Source organism: Candida pseudojiufengensis, assembly GCF_024610245.1.
Source record: "Candida pseudojiufengensis strain CBS 10847 chromosome Unknown scaffold8, whole genome shotgun sequence".
NCBI classification, from domain to species: Eukaryota; Fungi; Ascomycota; class Pichiomycetes; order Serinales; family Debaryomycetaceae; genus Lodderomyces; species Lodderomyces pseudojiufengensis.
In genome coordinates this window covers 59,760-76,579 of record NW_026261526.1, presented here as the reverse complement: position 1 = coordinate 76,579, position 16,820 = coordinate 59,760, and the positions used below count along the sequence as shown (strand labels likewise).

At 28.0% G+C, this 16,820-nt stretch overlaps 7 protein-coding genes across 7 annotated transcripts; 4 read left to right on the top strand and 3 right to left on the bottom strand. All coding sequences in view use genetic code 12, as the record gives it.

The window, feature by feature from the left end:
* Positions 1 to 918: 918 nt before the first annotated feature.
* Positions 919 to 1,716, top strand: KGF55_001658 (uncharacterized protein; the record flags this gene model as incomplete). Its single annotated transcript, XM_051756257.1, has 1 exon — positions 919 to 1,716. One exon carries the CDS (start codon positions 919 to 921, stop codon positions 1,714 to 1,716), a length of 798 nt encoding a protein of 265 aa, XP_051615337.1.
* A 484-nt stretch (positions 1,717 to 2,200) lies between these two features.
* KGF55_001657 (uncharacterized protein) lies at positions 2,201 to 2,857 on the top strand (the record flags this gene model as incomplete). Its single annotated transcript, XM_051756256.1, has 1 exon — positions 2,201 to 2,857. One exon carries the CDS (start codon positions 2,201 to 2,203, stop codon positions 2,855 to 2,857), a length of 657 nt encoding a protein of 218 aa, XP_051615336.1.
* Positions 2,858 to 3,417: 560 nt separating this feature from the next.
* Positions 3,418 to 7,278, bottom strand: GIN4 (protein kinase; the record flags this gene model as incomplete). Its single annotated transcript, XM_051756254.1, has 1 exon — positions 3,418 to 7,278. The coding sequence occupies one exon, from the start codon at positions 7,276 to 7,278 to the stop codon at positions 3,418 to 3,420; it is 3,861 nt and encodes a 1,286-aa protein (XP_051615335.1).
* A 945-nt stretch (positions 7,279 to 8,223) lies between these two features.
* Positions 8,224 to 8,574, bottom strand: KGF55_001655 (uncharacterized protein; the record flags this gene model as incomplete). The annotated part of the gene is made up of 1 exon (XM_051756253.1): positions 8,224 to 8,574. One exon carries the CDS (start codon positions 8,572 to 8,574, stop codon positions 8,224 to 8,226), a length of 351 nt encoding a protein of 116 aa, XP_051615334.1.
* Positions 8,575 to 8,779: 205 nt separating this feature from the next.
* KRR1 (ribosome biosynthesis protein) lies at positions 8,780 to 9,703 on the top strand (the record flags this gene model as incomplete). Its single annotated transcript, XM_051756252.1, has 1 exon — positions 8,780 to 9,703. One exon carries the CDS (start codon positions 8,780 to 8,782, stop codon positions 9,701 to 9,703), a length of 924 nt encoding a protein of 307 aa, XP_051615333.1.
* A 1,231-nt stretch (positions 9,704 to 10,934) lies between these two features.
* Positions 10,935 to 13,019, top strand: KGF55_001653 (uncharacterized protein; the record flags this gene model as incomplete). The annotated part of the gene is made up of 1 exon (XM_051756251.1): positions 10,935 to 13,019. One exon carries the CDS (start codon positions 10,935 to 10,937, stop codon positions 13,017 to 13,019), a length of 2,085 nt encoding a protein of 694 aa, XP_051615332.1.
* An 87-nt stretch (positions 13,020 to 13,106) lies between these two features.
* GIN1 (chromatin-modulating protein) lies at positions 13,107 to 16,637 on the bottom strand (the record flags this gene model as incomplete). The annotated part of the gene is made up of 1 exon (XM_051756250.1): positions 13,107 to 16,637. The coding sequence occupies one exon, from the start codon at positions 16,635 to 16,637 to the stop codon at positions 13,107 to 13,109; it is 3,531 nt and encodes a 1,176-aa protein (XP_051615331.1).
* Positions 16,638 to 16,820: the final 183 nt, after the last annotated feature.

The window sequence follows — 16,820 nt, the reverse complement described above, 5'->3', positions numbered from 1 at the left end:
ACCAAACTTTAGTTCATTTACAGTCAATTTGTTTAATATAGTTCAAAGTATCAAAACTTTCAATTTGGATATATAAATTTATTTTTGGGTGGTAATATATATGGGGATGCCACTGGAACAGGATCCAGGTGATTAACAACTTTCTTTCAATAAGAAGTATATAGTCAAATATTTTCAATACATAAATTCAGGATTTCTTTCGATAATGATAAGACTCAAGTAGGAAAAGTCTATACTCTTACAAGATATCTAATTACTGAAGGTATCAGTAAAGAAATTAATGTGATTATACTTTTAGTCCAAATTTTAATCAAGTACAAAAAAAAATCATGAAATTTGACTAGTCCAAATTTTAGCGAAGAACTAATGAAACTTTTGAAATTAAACTAGACCAAATTAAACGTAATGTGTATGATTAATGTCTTAGTCGGGTACGTCAAAATGAAACATCTCGAGCATAAAAATAACTCAAAATATTTAACCTTTTACGTAACATATGAAGCTGACGTAGCTAAGAATTTTTTGGAGTGAATCTATAAGGTATATTACTTGTTTATAATTGACGAAACTGATTTTTCATAATCCTACAACCTGAAATACTCACGAGCGTAATTCATCAGAATTTACAATCAAAATATGATCAGCATATATGTGCCAATGCTAACTTATTAATGAAAAAGCTAAATATACTTAATTTTGAAATTTCAAACATGAAATTTCATATGCATAGTGTTTTTTGAAACAATATATTATAAGTAATATTTTTTTTTCCTGCACTTAACAATAGATCTAATTTTAATTTACGAAGATCTGAAACACTTTGGTCGTCAAAAATATACACTTATAAACTTCATATATCTTATATATTTACCAAAATCCACCTAATTTATTTTTGAATTTTGAGATAATGCAACAACAATGTCCACACATACATCAAAGAAAAAATTCATTATTGCAGTTTTAGAGTTTGAAGTTCCAAGGTTTATTCATATTTATTTCCACTTAACTAAGGACCAGATAGATTTTATTAGTGATATAATACTTGATAATATTCATGAAAAAGCTGACATTATTCATGATATGGTTGAAGCAGATTTAAATATTTCTTTGGGGATAGATGTTATTCGTGAAATTTTTAGAAGATATCGAGATTTAGCAAATGTTTATGATCATTTAAAAATACCACATGAAGAAGTTTGTCCATATGGAGATGCAGAATGTTGTCCTGATGATTTATGTTCACTTTGGCATCCAGCTAAGTCAACCTTAACTTTGGTACCAGAAAATAGAGTTCCAACTTTATGTTATGCTGATGATTCAACACTTCCAACTGTCTATCCAGATTTTTTGAGACAATGCACTTGTTTTGACTCGATGTGTATTAAACGTCACCAAACCTCAAATCACTTATGTAGAAACGGAGGTGAATGTCCAAGAATTAATTGCACTTACTATCATGATTATTCTCAAGATTGCAAATATGGAAGTTCTTGTAGATATGAAGATTGTCCATTTAATCATGAAAATTGTCCTCAATCTTGGATTGTTAATAATTATGAGGCTCAACCTTGGAATACTAATAGATATGAAACTCAATCTTGGAATGTTAATAGTTACGATGATGAAGATAGTTATAGTGGTAGGGCTAGCTTGTTATCAGACCCAATAGAAAAGTTCGTTCAGGAAGCTGTCAAGTCATGTAGATTGTCTTCTTAAATTCTCAGAATCTAAAATTTAAATAACGTATATAGTCTGATAATGAATTGTATACTTAATACAACAACTTCTTCATTATAACCCTCAAATGTGACTAATAGTGGATGGGATAATGCTCTGTTAATCTCTTGAATATTTACTCAAAACGATACACATAGTTATATAGAGATTTTAGTGTGGATTGGAAGTAATGTTGTATTTTTATAGATTCAGAAAATTTTTGCCTACATATGCAGCTCTAGCTTTGATTTACTACAATTTTTTGATTAAAACCTACAGAATTAAGTTTCAATACGATGACTTATTGAATATTTCAAATGCAAAAGTAATCTAATAATATTAATATATTACTTGAATTTTTTCCTGCATGCAGTAAAATCTGATACATAATCACGAAATACCCCAACTCAACTTTTTTTCAAGATTATATTATATTAAACCCATTCATCTTCTTAACATTCAAAGTCTTTTTTAAATATCAACCATGTCCTTTCATTCAATGAAAAAAGATTTCATCCTTACGGTGTTGAACATCGAGGTTCCTAAATTTATTCAAATTTATTTCCATATACCTAGACAAGAAATAATCAGTATTAGTCAAATTATTTTAGATAACATTCATGAAAATTCCATCAACATTACTGAATTAATAGAAGAAGAATTGGGTTTATATTTAGGGAAAGATATAGTAATTGAAATATTTAAAAGATATCGTGAATTAATTAATGTTTTCAATCATTTTAAAATACCTGGTGATATGGTTTGTCCAAATGGTGATAATTGTCCTGGAAATATTTGTACATTATGGCATCCATCTAAATCAAATTTAACTAGAGTTCCAGAATATAGAGCACCAACCCTTACATATTTTGATCCTTATGTTTATCCTCAATTTTTACAACAATGTTTAATGGTTACTTGCAATAATATGGATTGTGTAAAACGTCATCCAACTTCAAGTTATCTTTGTAGAAATGGTGCAGAATGTCCTAGAATCAATTGTTATTATTATCATGATTTTTCTCAAGATTGCAAATTTGGTGAAGATTGTAGTTTAAATAACTGTCCTTTTAATCATGAAGATTCGACAGAATCGACGGACACAGAATACGATCATGAAAAGTATCTTAGTGATTTTTAATATCAATCACCAAATATTTTTTAATTCATCAATATATGGTCCTGTCCCTGATTAATTCAAGTTAGTTAAGTATATTTAATGCTATAAGTAGTGGTAAAAGTAAATGTCAATGAATTTTATAAGTTTTGCATTAATCTCTGAACAAAATGTTCAATCAAATTTATAAAAGCATCTCTATCGTGTTAAACTTTTCTTAATTGAACCTATGCAATTACTTTAAAGCAATTGCTTAAAATAATCTTCATATACGTTCATGCCATGAGATTAATAGTCCAAAGTCTGGGTTCAAAAGATGTCGAGGTTCAAATCTAATTGACACAAAAATGTTCAGTATAGTACATCCGTAACTTCATACTAATTTTTTGGTGACAGCAGGTAAAATATCAAATAAATAACTCCACGATAAATCTTTATAACGAACAGCAAAACAACATTTTGAGTGAACATGATGTAAAATCTCAATTTATAGAGTCTAACGAAGATTTAAATGAATTATAAATTTTACATAATAATCTTACAAATTGTATATTAAATTAATGTTTTTAAAAAGAACTATAAATCTAGACATCCAAAACTCCTTCCTTTTGTAAAACTTTTTCAATTTCATTAAATAAAGTATCAGTAGTCAATTTAGAGCCCTTAACTCTAGTACATATGATTTCTGATTTTTGATTTGAATTTTTAGAAATTATTTTTATTCTAAATTTACAACTTTTTAAATTAAAAGAATTATATTTTGATATTGAACCTAAAATTATTGAACTTATTTGATCATGTTTTAAATCTTTTAATCCAAAATTTGACCAAGAATTTAATAAAGCAAATAATGCAGTTGACATTTCATCTTTTGGTAATATTGTATTAAATTTTTTTATTTCAAATTCTATTGATTGATTGTGTGAATTATTTGTTGAAGAAGAAAACCAACGTAAAAATGAAGATTTTGGTTTTTCATCATCTGAATCAGTTGGACTTGATGATTGACCATTTTCTGTTTGTTTTTTAGCTCCCCATGAAAGTTTTCTAAAAAATGATCCTTTTCTTTGTTGTTTTTGAATGTCTGAATAATTATTTGTTTTGTCATTTAATGGTTGTTTTGATTTACCGTGTGTTGGAGGTGTTGGTGCTACATTATTATTATTCCTAACTTTTGTCATTGGTTTTGAATTTTGTTTACCTCTTTGTTCTTCAGTTGTTGCAGATTTTGAAGGTTTTTCATTTAATCCACCATTGGCAAGTGTATCTATGGAAGATTTGGTTGATTTTCCATCAGGTAATTTTATTTTATCAAAAACATCATCAATCTCACTTGATTCATCTGATACCATTGATTTATATTGTTTTTTATGAATTTCATCACTTTTACTAACAAATGTATCATCATAATCTTGGGTGGTAGGTAATGCAGGTACTTTTGAAATTGGTTTACTATATCTTCTTGTAGTTGATGCTCTTGATGCTCTTTTATTGGCATCATGATATGAAAGTCTTTTGTTTGCTAAATGTTCTTCAAAATCTAAAACTGAATTATTATCATCACCTTCTTCATCCTCTTCAGGTAAACCAGCTTTATCCAATCTATCAGCAAAACTAGTTCTTAATCCCACTGTTTTACCATGACTATCAGGTACATGTGAATCTATTATTGAATTAAGATCTTTGTAAGATTCTTTAGTTGAATATATTGATAGTACTGACAATCTTTTATTTGAATTTGTGAAATTTCTTGATTTTCTTGTAACATTTGGTATTTTGACATTACCAATTAATGTAGGAACTCTTTCATTTCTCAATTCAGCTTTCTTATTTTCAGATTCAACTAATTTATTAATATTCAATTGACTATTTAATAATCTTGATTTTCTGATTTCGGTCATATAATCATCAGTTAAATTTGAGTTTTCAACATTAGGTTCAGGTAATTCATAATCTCTATCTTTTTCATAATAACTATCTCGAGACATTCTTTTCTTAAGTCCATTTCCTTCTTCAATTATATCATCCATAACTGATACCATAGATTCTCTATTAACTTTCTTTCTTGTTGTTGAATCTTTATTATCCTTCCATTCATTTTCCAAAGCTTCTTGAGCTCTATCAATTTGTTCATTATGATGAGCTTGCCATAATGGATCTAATCTCGAAACAGGTCGACGTGTTAAAATTGGTGTTTGTTTTCTTTTTGGAATTGGTTGACTAGCTGATCTTCTTTTCAAATCTTCTAATTCTTCTATTGTTAATTCTGCATTTCTACCACCATCACCTTCTGATAAAGCTCTTAATGTATTCACATTTTTAGATTGACGTTTTGGTTGTTTTATTTCATTTTTATTTAGGTCCATATCTTGTTCACTATTATTATTTGGATCATCATCTTTAACAATTATACTTAATTTTCTATTACTTAAAATGGATCTTCTCTTTTGTCTTTTCTTCTTCTTTTCCAACTCCTTTCTAGCTTTCAATTCGGCTTCATGTTTCTTTCTTTCAATTTCCATTAATCTTTCATATTCTCTAGCTTCTAATTCTTCTGGATCAACTAATTGTTCATCATCTTCATTATATTCTTCTTGATTAAATATTTTATCACATAATGCTGCAAATGTAGCTGAAGTTCTTTTAGTTTGTTTATCCATATATTCCCATTCATCATCACCAGCCAATTTAGCATAAGTTGACAACAATTTCATTGTTATGGAATTTCTTTTCAATCCATTTGTCATGGAAGCTCTTATTGATCTTCTTTTAGACATCCTCTTATTATTATTGTTACCACTTGGTTTCGTTATAATTGAAGATCTTTTAGATGGTGACAATTTTGCGGATTGTAATAAATTAGGAGATTCATCAACAACAGGATTTTCAGCAACGTTTGGAAGGATTGATAATTTATCCACATACATGGAGTCTTTTGATGGTAAAGATGGAGGTAAAGATTGATTACTTTGAGCATCAACAATTTCATTATAAATATTCCTTGGAGTTGCCTTAAAATTAGAAATTTCCTGAACTTGTTTTCTTTTATATGGAGATCTGTGTGGAGATGCTTGAATATGTGAATATCTTTTTTTAGGTGAAGATCTTCTTGGAGAATTATTTACCGATGAAGCTACTGAAACTCTTGAATACGTGGTTCGATTGTTATTTAATGTACTGATACCATTTTTATATTGAAATGAAGTTGGTCTTGAAACATTAATTTGACTAGCTCTTTTCTTTTTTGGTGTTGCATTTGAACTACTTCTACTCAATGATCTTTTTGGTATATTGGTTTGATCATCATTTGATGAATGTCTATATCTTAAAAGTAAAGCATAAAATGTCTTTTCTGGATTAGCACCATTTTGTAATAAACAATCAATAATTTCTTGTTCAGATCTCTCATTCCACAAAATCGTTAGATTTGATAATATTTGTTTATCTATATTTTTAGTTGATCCCAATGATTTATGAGCAGTTTCTGGATGTGGTAATGATTTTTCACTAATTAAATCTTCATTTGAACAAGGATATTTAGTTAATAATGAATGTTTTAAAATTTTTTCAGTTGATATTCTTTTAGTTGGATCAACTTCTAACATTTTTGAAATTAAGTTTTGAGCTTCCTTACTTATCTCATCAATTGGCATTTCATAATTACCAGCTTGAACTTTCAATAATAAATTTCTTATATTTTCATCATCAAATGGTAATCTACCAGTCAATAAAGCAAATAATATGACACCACATGACCAAACATCAGAAGCAGCACCATGATATTTTAATCCACTTACAATTTCAGGAGCAGCATAATGAGGTGAACCACAAGAAGTTTCTAATAATTTCCCATTACTTTCTAAAGCTGCCATACCAAAATCAGCTAATTTAACATTCAATTGAGCATCTAGTAATAAATTTTCTGGTTTCAAATCTCTATGACATATACCTAAAGCATGACAATAAGCAGTTCCTAAAATTATTTGACGAAAATATTTTATAGCTTCTGGTTCTTCTAATGGACCTCTTTCAACTAATAAATCAAATAATTCACCACCTTCAACATATTCTAATACTAAATATAAAGCTTTTGAAGTTTCCCAAACATCATATAATCTTAAAACATTTGGATGATTTAGTAATTTCATTATAATTATTTCTCTTTCAATACCATATGGTAAACCTTCACCATTTTGTTCATTTTCTTTATTTTCATTATTACTGCTATTGTTATTGTTGTTAACTTCTTCTTGTAAATCTGATTTTGATACTACTTTAACTGCTGCTTTTTGACCAGTTGTTTGATGAGTAGCTAATAATACTCTTCCAGTTGCTCCTCTTCCTAAAGTTTTACCTAATTTCCATGGTCCAATCTTTTGAGGATGATTATGAAGTGAACTAGACATTACAGATGAGCTCAAAGAACCCAGCCTAGAATGTGACATTTGTTTATGATGTAAATTCGAATTAATAATTAATGAACGTGAATAGTTTTTATTAAATGAATGAATAAATTTGTTTGTTTTGACTACCAATTAAAATTTAATAAAATTGTAACGAATGAATATAAGATGAATTGTTGTTTCTTTTAGTTAAAGATTGTAATGAATAAGTTGATGAATTTTGGTTCAAAGAAGTAATTGAAATGAAATGAAAATTTATCAAAATGAATCTTTTACAACATAAAATTTCATCTAATTATATTTTTATTAACAAAGCTTTGACGATAATAATATTTACAAAGAGAAAAAGTAAATAGAAACTAAAAATAAAAAAAATAAAAATTAATTAATACAAGACGCGACTAACGCGTAAAAATTATACTATGTAATTCTATATAATATAAATGCTACCACATCTCAGTACCCCTTTCATCATAAAGTTCTACAAGAAGAATCAATTATACCTAATTTAGAATAAATATTAATCTTTTAGTGTTATAACTAAACTATTATGAAATTTTCGAAAGGTCAACCGTTTTATATCAATCAAATTCATACACAAATAATCAAAAAAAAGTGTTCGTCTGACTGACCTAAGAATTTTCAACGGTGCTGTTTTAAAATGGATCTACTAGTTGTCTTTTTCTCATTTTGATGATTATCTTTCCTTGCTTCATTCCACCTACCTGATATTGAACATTCCAAGACTCTGATTTCGGATAAAAATCACCGAATTCACATAAGTTGAGCAGTTTCGTCCAAAAAGCATCCAAAAGTGGACCGACTTTCTCAAGTTTATTGATTTAGTAAAGGCTACTAAGAATCTGAATAAGTTAATGCTTCCCATCAATGTCGAAGTGGTTGTATGGTATATTTCACTTCCTTGTCTTGAATCTGATAAATGTAAATCAGCAAAGAATTTGAATTTAGCTTTTTTCTTATTTCATCTCATAAACCGACTTCTTTTAGTATATCTAATTGTTTATTCATCTCATCATTAGCTTTCTTATTTTTAATTTTATCTTCTTCAGCTTTATCGTAGTCTTCTTTTATATTTTTTAATGACTTTAAATTTTCTTTATTTAGCGAGGAGTTGTTATCTGAAGAATTATGTAGTATATTTGTAATCTCATTGAATTCATCTATGTTTGAATTTAATTTATCTAACTTTATTTTATTCGATTTTGATTTTGATCTTTGTGGTTTGTTTGATCTTGAGTTTGATGATGATTTCTGTATTTTGTTTGACTTTTGTATACTTCTTGGTTTAGAATTGTGACCCTTCTTATCTCTTGCCATCCTTTATTTGTTTGATTGTGTTTATGATGAGCTTTGGATTGCCTCAAAAAGGTGTTAAATTTTATATTTGTTGTTCTTGGTGCATCAATATTACAAACGAAAATTAATTTTGATAATTTTAAATATGATCTCATCTCTCACCATACGAATATATTATTCAACAAAATTAAACACATAATACATAAAATACAACAAAACAAACAGAATGCCATCAACACATAATCGTGATAAACCTTGGGATACTCCAGATATAGATAAATGGGCTTTGGAAGAGTTCAAACCTGAACATAATGCTTCTGGTCTACATTTTACAGAAGAATCATCATTCATGACATTATTTCCAAAATATAGAGAACAATATCTTAGAAGCATATGGAGTGATGTAACGAAAGCTTTAGATAAACATCATATTAAATGTGAATTGGATTTAGTCGAAGGTTCCATGACTGTTAAAACTACCACAAAGACATTTGATCCTGCTATAATTATAAAAGCAAGAGATTTAATCAAATTATTAGCAAGGTCAGTTCCATTCCCACAAGCTGTCAAAATTTTACAAGATGATATAGCTTGTGATGTGATTAAAATTGGAAATTTCGTAACAAACAAAGATAGATTTATAAAAAGAAGACAAAGATTAGTTGGACCAAATGGTAATACTTTAAAAGCATTAGAATTATTGACAAATTGTTATATTTTAGTTCAAGGTAATACAGTGAGTGCAATGGGACCATTCAAAGGTTTAAAAGAAGTAAGAAGAGTAGTTGAAGATTGTATGAAAAATATTCATCCTATATATTATATAAAAGAATTAATGATAAAACAAGAATTAAGTAAAAATCCAGAATTAGCAAATGAAGATTGGTCAAGATTTTTACCAAGTTTTAAAAAGAGAAATGTTGCAAGAAAGAAGAAATCAACTAAAAAAATTGAAAAGAAAATTTATACTCCATTTCCACCTGCTCAACAACCTCGTAAAGTTGATTTACAAATTGAAAGTGGTGAATATTTCCTTGGTAAAAGAGAACGTGAATTAAAAAAGAAACAAGAAAAGAGAGCATTACAAGAAGAAAATAGTGAATTAAGAAGGAAGGAAAGAGCAAAAGATTTCATCGCTCCCGAGGAGTAAATCTGTTAGCTTGAGCTCAAGAATTGGAAATTTTAAGAATCGGTATATAAATTCAAAGTTCGGGAAACGTATGATATCTAAAGGACTACAAGACCTAACAAGTTTTGATTTGCTAATGACTTATAAACACGCTGCTGAATTTAAAAGATCACAAGACCGCTAGGGAATTAAAGTTTTTAGTAATTTCGATTAAGATGTGCATTTTAAACCTTATATACTACTTGCAAATGGCTAAAAATTTGGTCCTTCTCTCTGCAATAATGTAACGAAATTCAAATAAATAAATATTTGTGTAATAATTGCGTGATTTAGTTTCATTAAAAGTTTTAAACTAGTCTTATTGATAGTTTAAACTCAAGAAATTCTTTATAGAAAAGAGGCACTATATATTTATTTAAATAACGCTCACAAGACCGAACTAAAATTCATCAAAACAATAAATTCTTCAACGAGCTTGTAAATTTCTAGACCAAAAAATTCTGATACTTCTCATTCAAATTGTAGTTTAAAGGGAAAAAGCAGATTCAAACAAGGGTTCTCATTCTTGTGTAATGATATTTGATTTCCACTAATTAATTCAATCGGTTAATTTTTTCGTAAATTTAACGTTATATGATGAGTATAAACTTTATTCTTAATCATACATTTGTCGTAAAGTGAAACTATTGACTATTTAACCCAAAATTGAAGAATTATTAATGTTAGTGGTTATGTAGCACAAAATTGATGTTAAATTTGGTAGCCCTATAACTACTTATTAAGTATTTATGTTTACCTATTTAGTGAAACACAAAACATTAACACAAAGTAATATTTCTAGAATGTAAATAAATTAATCAATTAATCAAATACAATAAGAAGAGACAAGATAATCTCATCAAAGAGAAGTCAAGAGCTTAATTTAATATTGAGGACAATTTAATTCACAATACATCAAAAAAACTGATTAGAAAATCAGTTAATCAAACTTTTTGATATAAAATTTGATTCATCACAAAACTCATCATACAAATCTTTAAACTATTTTGATTAAATAATTGGAGTTTAGACAGCCCTAAAATTACTACTCACAACACCCAAATTTAAGGTTTATCTTTAGTTTAGTTTGTAGTATCAAACAACTAAAAATTTTGGTCAAAAGCACAGAATAAACATTCATATAAATCTACTCATAATTGTCATAGATTAAGTAAACAACGATTTTTATGATATTACAAGCTAGGTCATTTTAATGTCAAATCCAAATACAATTGATCAATCAATATCATTACTTGATCAAAATGTCTTAAACTCAAATCCAAACCTAAATCAAATTAATTTAATAAATCAAATATCATTCATAAACCAGAAGATTTTACAATATGATAATAATATTCAAGAATTAATCAAATTAATGGAATTCAATAAGAGTTGTTTAGTAGAATTAAATACTTTGAACTTGAAATGTTTTCATTTAAATACGAACCTTCAAACGAGTGAAGATAGTTTGGCTATGAATAAAGAAAATTTTGAAAGTCTTTCTAATCAATACAATCATATATTGGAAAAGTTGGAGATTAATGACCAATTTAAAATACAAGACATCAAACAAGACAAACAAGACTGTAACATAAAAGAATCAATAGATATTGATATTGTCTCAGAGGAAGAAGATTATGAAGAATCAGATGAAGATGAACAAGATTCGATGAATGTATCGCAAGAAAAAGACTTATATTCATCAACTCCAACACCACCTGATTTGAAAAAAATGATTTCAATTTCAAATCTTAAATTAAAACCAATGAGATGTACTACTTCATCATCAACCTGCTCGTCTAATCCAGAAACGTTCAACAGAAAATGTTCAAAGCAAAAATCTAGATATAGACTATCAAGTATCTATAACTTAAACCCAATAGCATATGAAGAATCATCATTTTTATCTTCAACAACTCAAAATACAATAGAATCATCCATAGCATCATCAACTGTTTCTGAAGATAGTGAAAAATTAATGAAAAATAGTTTATCCAAATCTTATGATACAATTGATTCTCATTTAGCAAATACATTTGATACAAGTCAACAATTACAGGAACCAATAGATATAAAAAGAAATCTGAACACACCACCCCATTCGGTCGACCAAATTTCACAAGAGCATCAACAACAATTCAAACACAACAGATCAAATTCATTACCAACATCAACAACATCCGTAGATCAACATGATCTTTTCAAAGAATTTGATTGTCATCAAGACTATTTACAATTCAACAAACTAAAACATTTCATAAGTATGAGTAATTTACCAAGACATAATTTATCACCCCATGAAGATTTATTTTTTAAAGAAATTAATAAATCGTTAACTCCTCAACAAAACAATAATGACTGTGATGTTTGCTCTATTGTTTCTGATGTGTCATATTATTCACCATCCGATAAGGAGCAACAACAGTTACAACGAAATAAATCAATGAATCAAAATTATGATGATGAGATCCTAACCCATGAATTGAATTTTGATACTTATAATAACTTCTTAAGAAAATCGGCATTAAATTTGAGAGAACAATTTACAAATCAATCACAACTTGAAGGAAATGTTCAATCAGCAAGTACACCCAAAAAATTGTACAAATTCCAAAATCCATTCAATATTGTATCGTCGCAAAGATCAATACCGACAACAAATGTTGTTATACTGGAAGAACAACAACAAAGCCATTCAAACAAAAACTCATGCTCATCATCTAGAAAATTATTGAGTGAAGTGATTTCAAGAACTCCTGCTGTCCTCAACAAGGAACCTATTTCCCCCATTATGGATGCAAAGCGCAAGCTGAATTTACATGATAAGGAAAAAGTATCCACACCTCAATATTGGCCACATGATGAGCAAAATTTCCTATCACAAAATACAAAATCATCACCGTCATTATCAGCATCTTTAGATTCACAACCACAATCATTATTACTTCCCAATAAATTCATTACAAACTTCATGCTAAATAAAGAATCAAAAACAATTAAACCACCAACTCCACAAAAGATAAAAGATTTGAAAAAACAAAAAAGATTTAAAAATGTACCTATACTGATCCCCAATCAAACTCAACTCAAAAGAATTCCAACCACTAAACCAAATCAAAATGATTTTGGAACTGGTGGTGAACGAAAAATTTTAAGTGGATCATATTCTAATTTAACAATTCTTAAAAATAAAAAATATATAAATCATGGAAATACTTCAATTTTTAATAATCCAATTTTAAAAAATTATAATGAAGATGCAATTCGAGCGGCATTAAGTGAAAGTTTACTAGACTAATAAAAAATTAAAGAACACATACATTTTATTCGTAAAAGACATTAATTATATTATATAGACAATTTTTAATACATAATACTCATAATTTTAAAATTCAGAATTTGAAAAAATCAGTGAATGGTTACTGTTTGAAAATTGTTTTAAATTTTTTTCAATTTTTTGTTCTTTTAAACTCTTGAGTTTAGTATTATTTGAATTTTTTGACATATAAGTAATAGAAGCTTTTGAACCAGATACAACTTTATAAGATTTACTTATTGTAACACCTGAAAAATGTTGTTTACCATCTTTAACCATATCACCTTTTTCTTCATGAAATGATTTAAAAGATTTTGTAATTGATGGTCTTTTAAAAATTGGTAAAAATTCATTATCTTCTGAATCAATATCTGTTTCTTCATCTAAATTTCTCTTCTTAGAATTAGTGGTTTCATTGGAATCTGTAATTGAATTTATTTTATTTAATGAACTTTTTGATTTTAATGCATTTAAATCATCTATATCATCATCATCATCTGATATTCCATATTGAAAATTTGACATTTTTTGAATTCTTTGATAAGCTACTTCATCATCATCATCATAAACACTTTGATGTAAAAATGATAATTTATTTTGAACAAACGATTCTTTAATTTTAATTGATTTTTTTATAGGTTCTTCTTTTTCCAAGTCATCATCATTGTCTTCATTTTCTTTTTCATTTTCATCTTTGTCTTTGTTCTTTTCTTCATTAGATTTGAATGGATTTGCAATTTCTTCTACTTCATCATCATCATTTTCACTATCACTATCTATTTTAATAATTTCATGTTTATCTTGAATAGTATCAAAAAATGCTTTTGATTTTTCATTTTTACTTAATGCTTGTAATTTTTTATTTTGCATTAATCTAGCTTGTTGTTCAATTAATTTTTGTTTTCTATAAGCAGCTAATAATTGATCTTCTTCATCACTCAATTCAATGTCTAATCCATTATTTTGACCAACTCTTTTAATTAATTTATGATTTTTAATATCATCTAATAATTTTTCTAATTCCTTTTGATCTTTAATTTGATATTCTTCCATAAATTTTTTTCTAATTTCATCATTTTGTAAATCAATATTAAAATTATTATCAATCATTTTTTCATCATCTGAATTTGCAACATCACTAAATTCACCATCAATACCTCCTAATCCTTTCCATTCATCTTCAGATTCTTCTGCTTCTCCATCAAGTATGGTTTTTAAACCTTTTCTTTCCATTTCTTTTCTTCTTTTTCTAGCTTTTAATTCTTTTAATCTAATTTTTTGTTCATATTCTTTGACTTTACGTTGAACTACTTCTGGATCATCTTCATTTTCTACTTCATCTTCATCTTCTTCTTCTATATCCAGATAAGCTTCTTGTTTGATTTTGACCATTCTATTATGTAATGACTTACGACCTTTTTTAACATGAGCTGGAGTAATAACATCATCATCTTCGTCATCATAGTACTCTTTCTTTATTGTTTCTTGTTTGATAATTTGTGTTGCTGCAAGATCCGGTTTTCCATCATTATTTGAAAAAGAGGTATCAACTTGAGTTGGAGCATCAAATTGTGTTTCCTGTTGAGTTTGGGTTTGAGATTGAGTCAAGTCTTTGAAATCTGGTAATTGTCCAATAAGTCCCTTGTCGTTTTGAATTGAAATGAATGAGTCTTCTTGATCTTTTGGATGAGTTGCTTCAACATTATTACTACCAGCATCAAAAAGATCTTTATCCATTGAATCATCCGAATCGTCTAATTGTTGTTCTACGTTCACTTTTAATTCCTCTTCTTCATCTTCCAGTGGATCAGAATTCTCACCAGCCAGTGGCCCATCATAATTATTTGACTCGTAGTCACTTTCAGGAACATCTGAATCACCAACCTCATCCTCATCATCACTTTCAGTCATTTTCATTCCTAATTTCTTACCTAATAAAGCTAATTTAGCTCTTTCTTGTAATTTCTCTTTCTTCCTTATATTTCTATTTCTCTCCATTTCTCTTTCCAACAATGATGATAAAGATTCTTCTTCTTTTTCAAATTCTTCTAACACTTGATATTCATGATCGTTTAATCTATTGGTTTTCAATTGGTCAATATTCCTCTTTTGTAATTGTTTCAAGAATTCTTTATGCTGCCTGTTCTTTAATTCTAAATCCTTAGACTTTAATTGCTTTGTATTTTGATATTTCTTTCTCATAAATTTTTGTTTGATTAAGAACTTCTTCTCTTTACTAAGTTCAGGAATTGTTTTTAATTCTTTAGCATTATTTGAAAATTTTGATTTAAATTGAGTAGTTCTGATAGGTGAAGATGAATGACCAATTTCAATATCTGAATCTGAATCTAAATTGATCACTTTGGTATTTGACGTAGGTGAACTAGCCAATTCTCTTTTTAATTTTTGAGCATACATTTCTAATGGATTTTTAGGTTGTGTTTTAGATGGTATTTGAAATAAATCGTATAAATCATCTTTCATTGGTGAAGTAGTAGGGCTAGATCTAAGGTCGTCTTGAACTGGTGATGATGGCTTCAAATTGTCGGTGTTGGGATGGTCTTTTTTGAGATATCTTTTATTGAATTCTTCATCAGCATCATCTGAATCTGAGTCTGAAAATAAGTCCAAGAACTTATCCTTTGTAAAAGTTTGTTTTCTTTCAAAATCAGGCCTTATATCAATTTGTCTTTTTTGAATAATTAAAAATTCTTGTGCTTTTTCTAATTCTTTTGTTGATAATCCATCACTTCTCATATGCGATGAAATGACTGTGTCATTTGCTTCGTTATTTAAATCATCTTCCTCATCAGTTATAGAACCTTTAGTTAAATCTTTCTGTAAAAGTTCTTGTTCTTTTTCTTTTGCAAGTCTTTCTTGTTTCTTCTTTTCTGCTAATTCTGTAATTTTCCGAAGTCTTTCATCTTTAGATAATGGTAAGGTGTTAGTTTCACCAACATCTGATTCATCAGTGACGAATAGGTCATTCAAATTTGATTTATTGGTGGCAGTTTGATCATCTTTGGTGTTAACCGTATCTAAATCTCGAGTTTGATTATTCTCAACTGATTTTTGTGTAGTTTCATCCTTATCTGGAGCTGGTAATACTTGAGTTGGATCTAAATTTGAGATTTTTGATAGTTCTTGAGTTGGATCTAAATTTGAGACTTTCGGTACTTCTTGTGTTGTTAATTTAGTTTGATATTCACTTTCATCGACTTCTAATTGAGGTAATAATTGAAATTTAAAGGTTGATTGAGTTTGTGATTGAGTTTGTGATGGAAGTTTTTGAGTATCATCATTATTTATTACTTGGGTATCATTCAAACTTGAATTTTCATTATTTGTTGACCCTAATCTTTTTTTAATTCTCTCTAATACACTTAAATCTAAACCACTACTGGTAGATGTTGTTGTTGGTTCCGATATTTTACTCATGAAGTTATTACTCAAATTTAATCCCAACATCGATAAGAATCCTTTTTTCTCTTGTGAATCATTATTTGAGTCAGATTTAGTTACATCTTTTGGACTTTTATTCTCTTTATCTTGACTAGATTGAATATCTGGTATTATTTGAGTAGGTGAAGTCTCCGTCATATTCTCAATTGCTTCAGTTGTCTCAAAATTGATTCAGATGATGGAAAAACTCGACACCAATAGCTGAATTGAGTTGGTTGCTAAAAGATTTTATTTGATGAATATGTATCAAATTGTACTGTTAGTAAAATTATAGTACTTAGTATTCATGTTTACGCGTCTTAAAAATTAAGATCGCGTTTC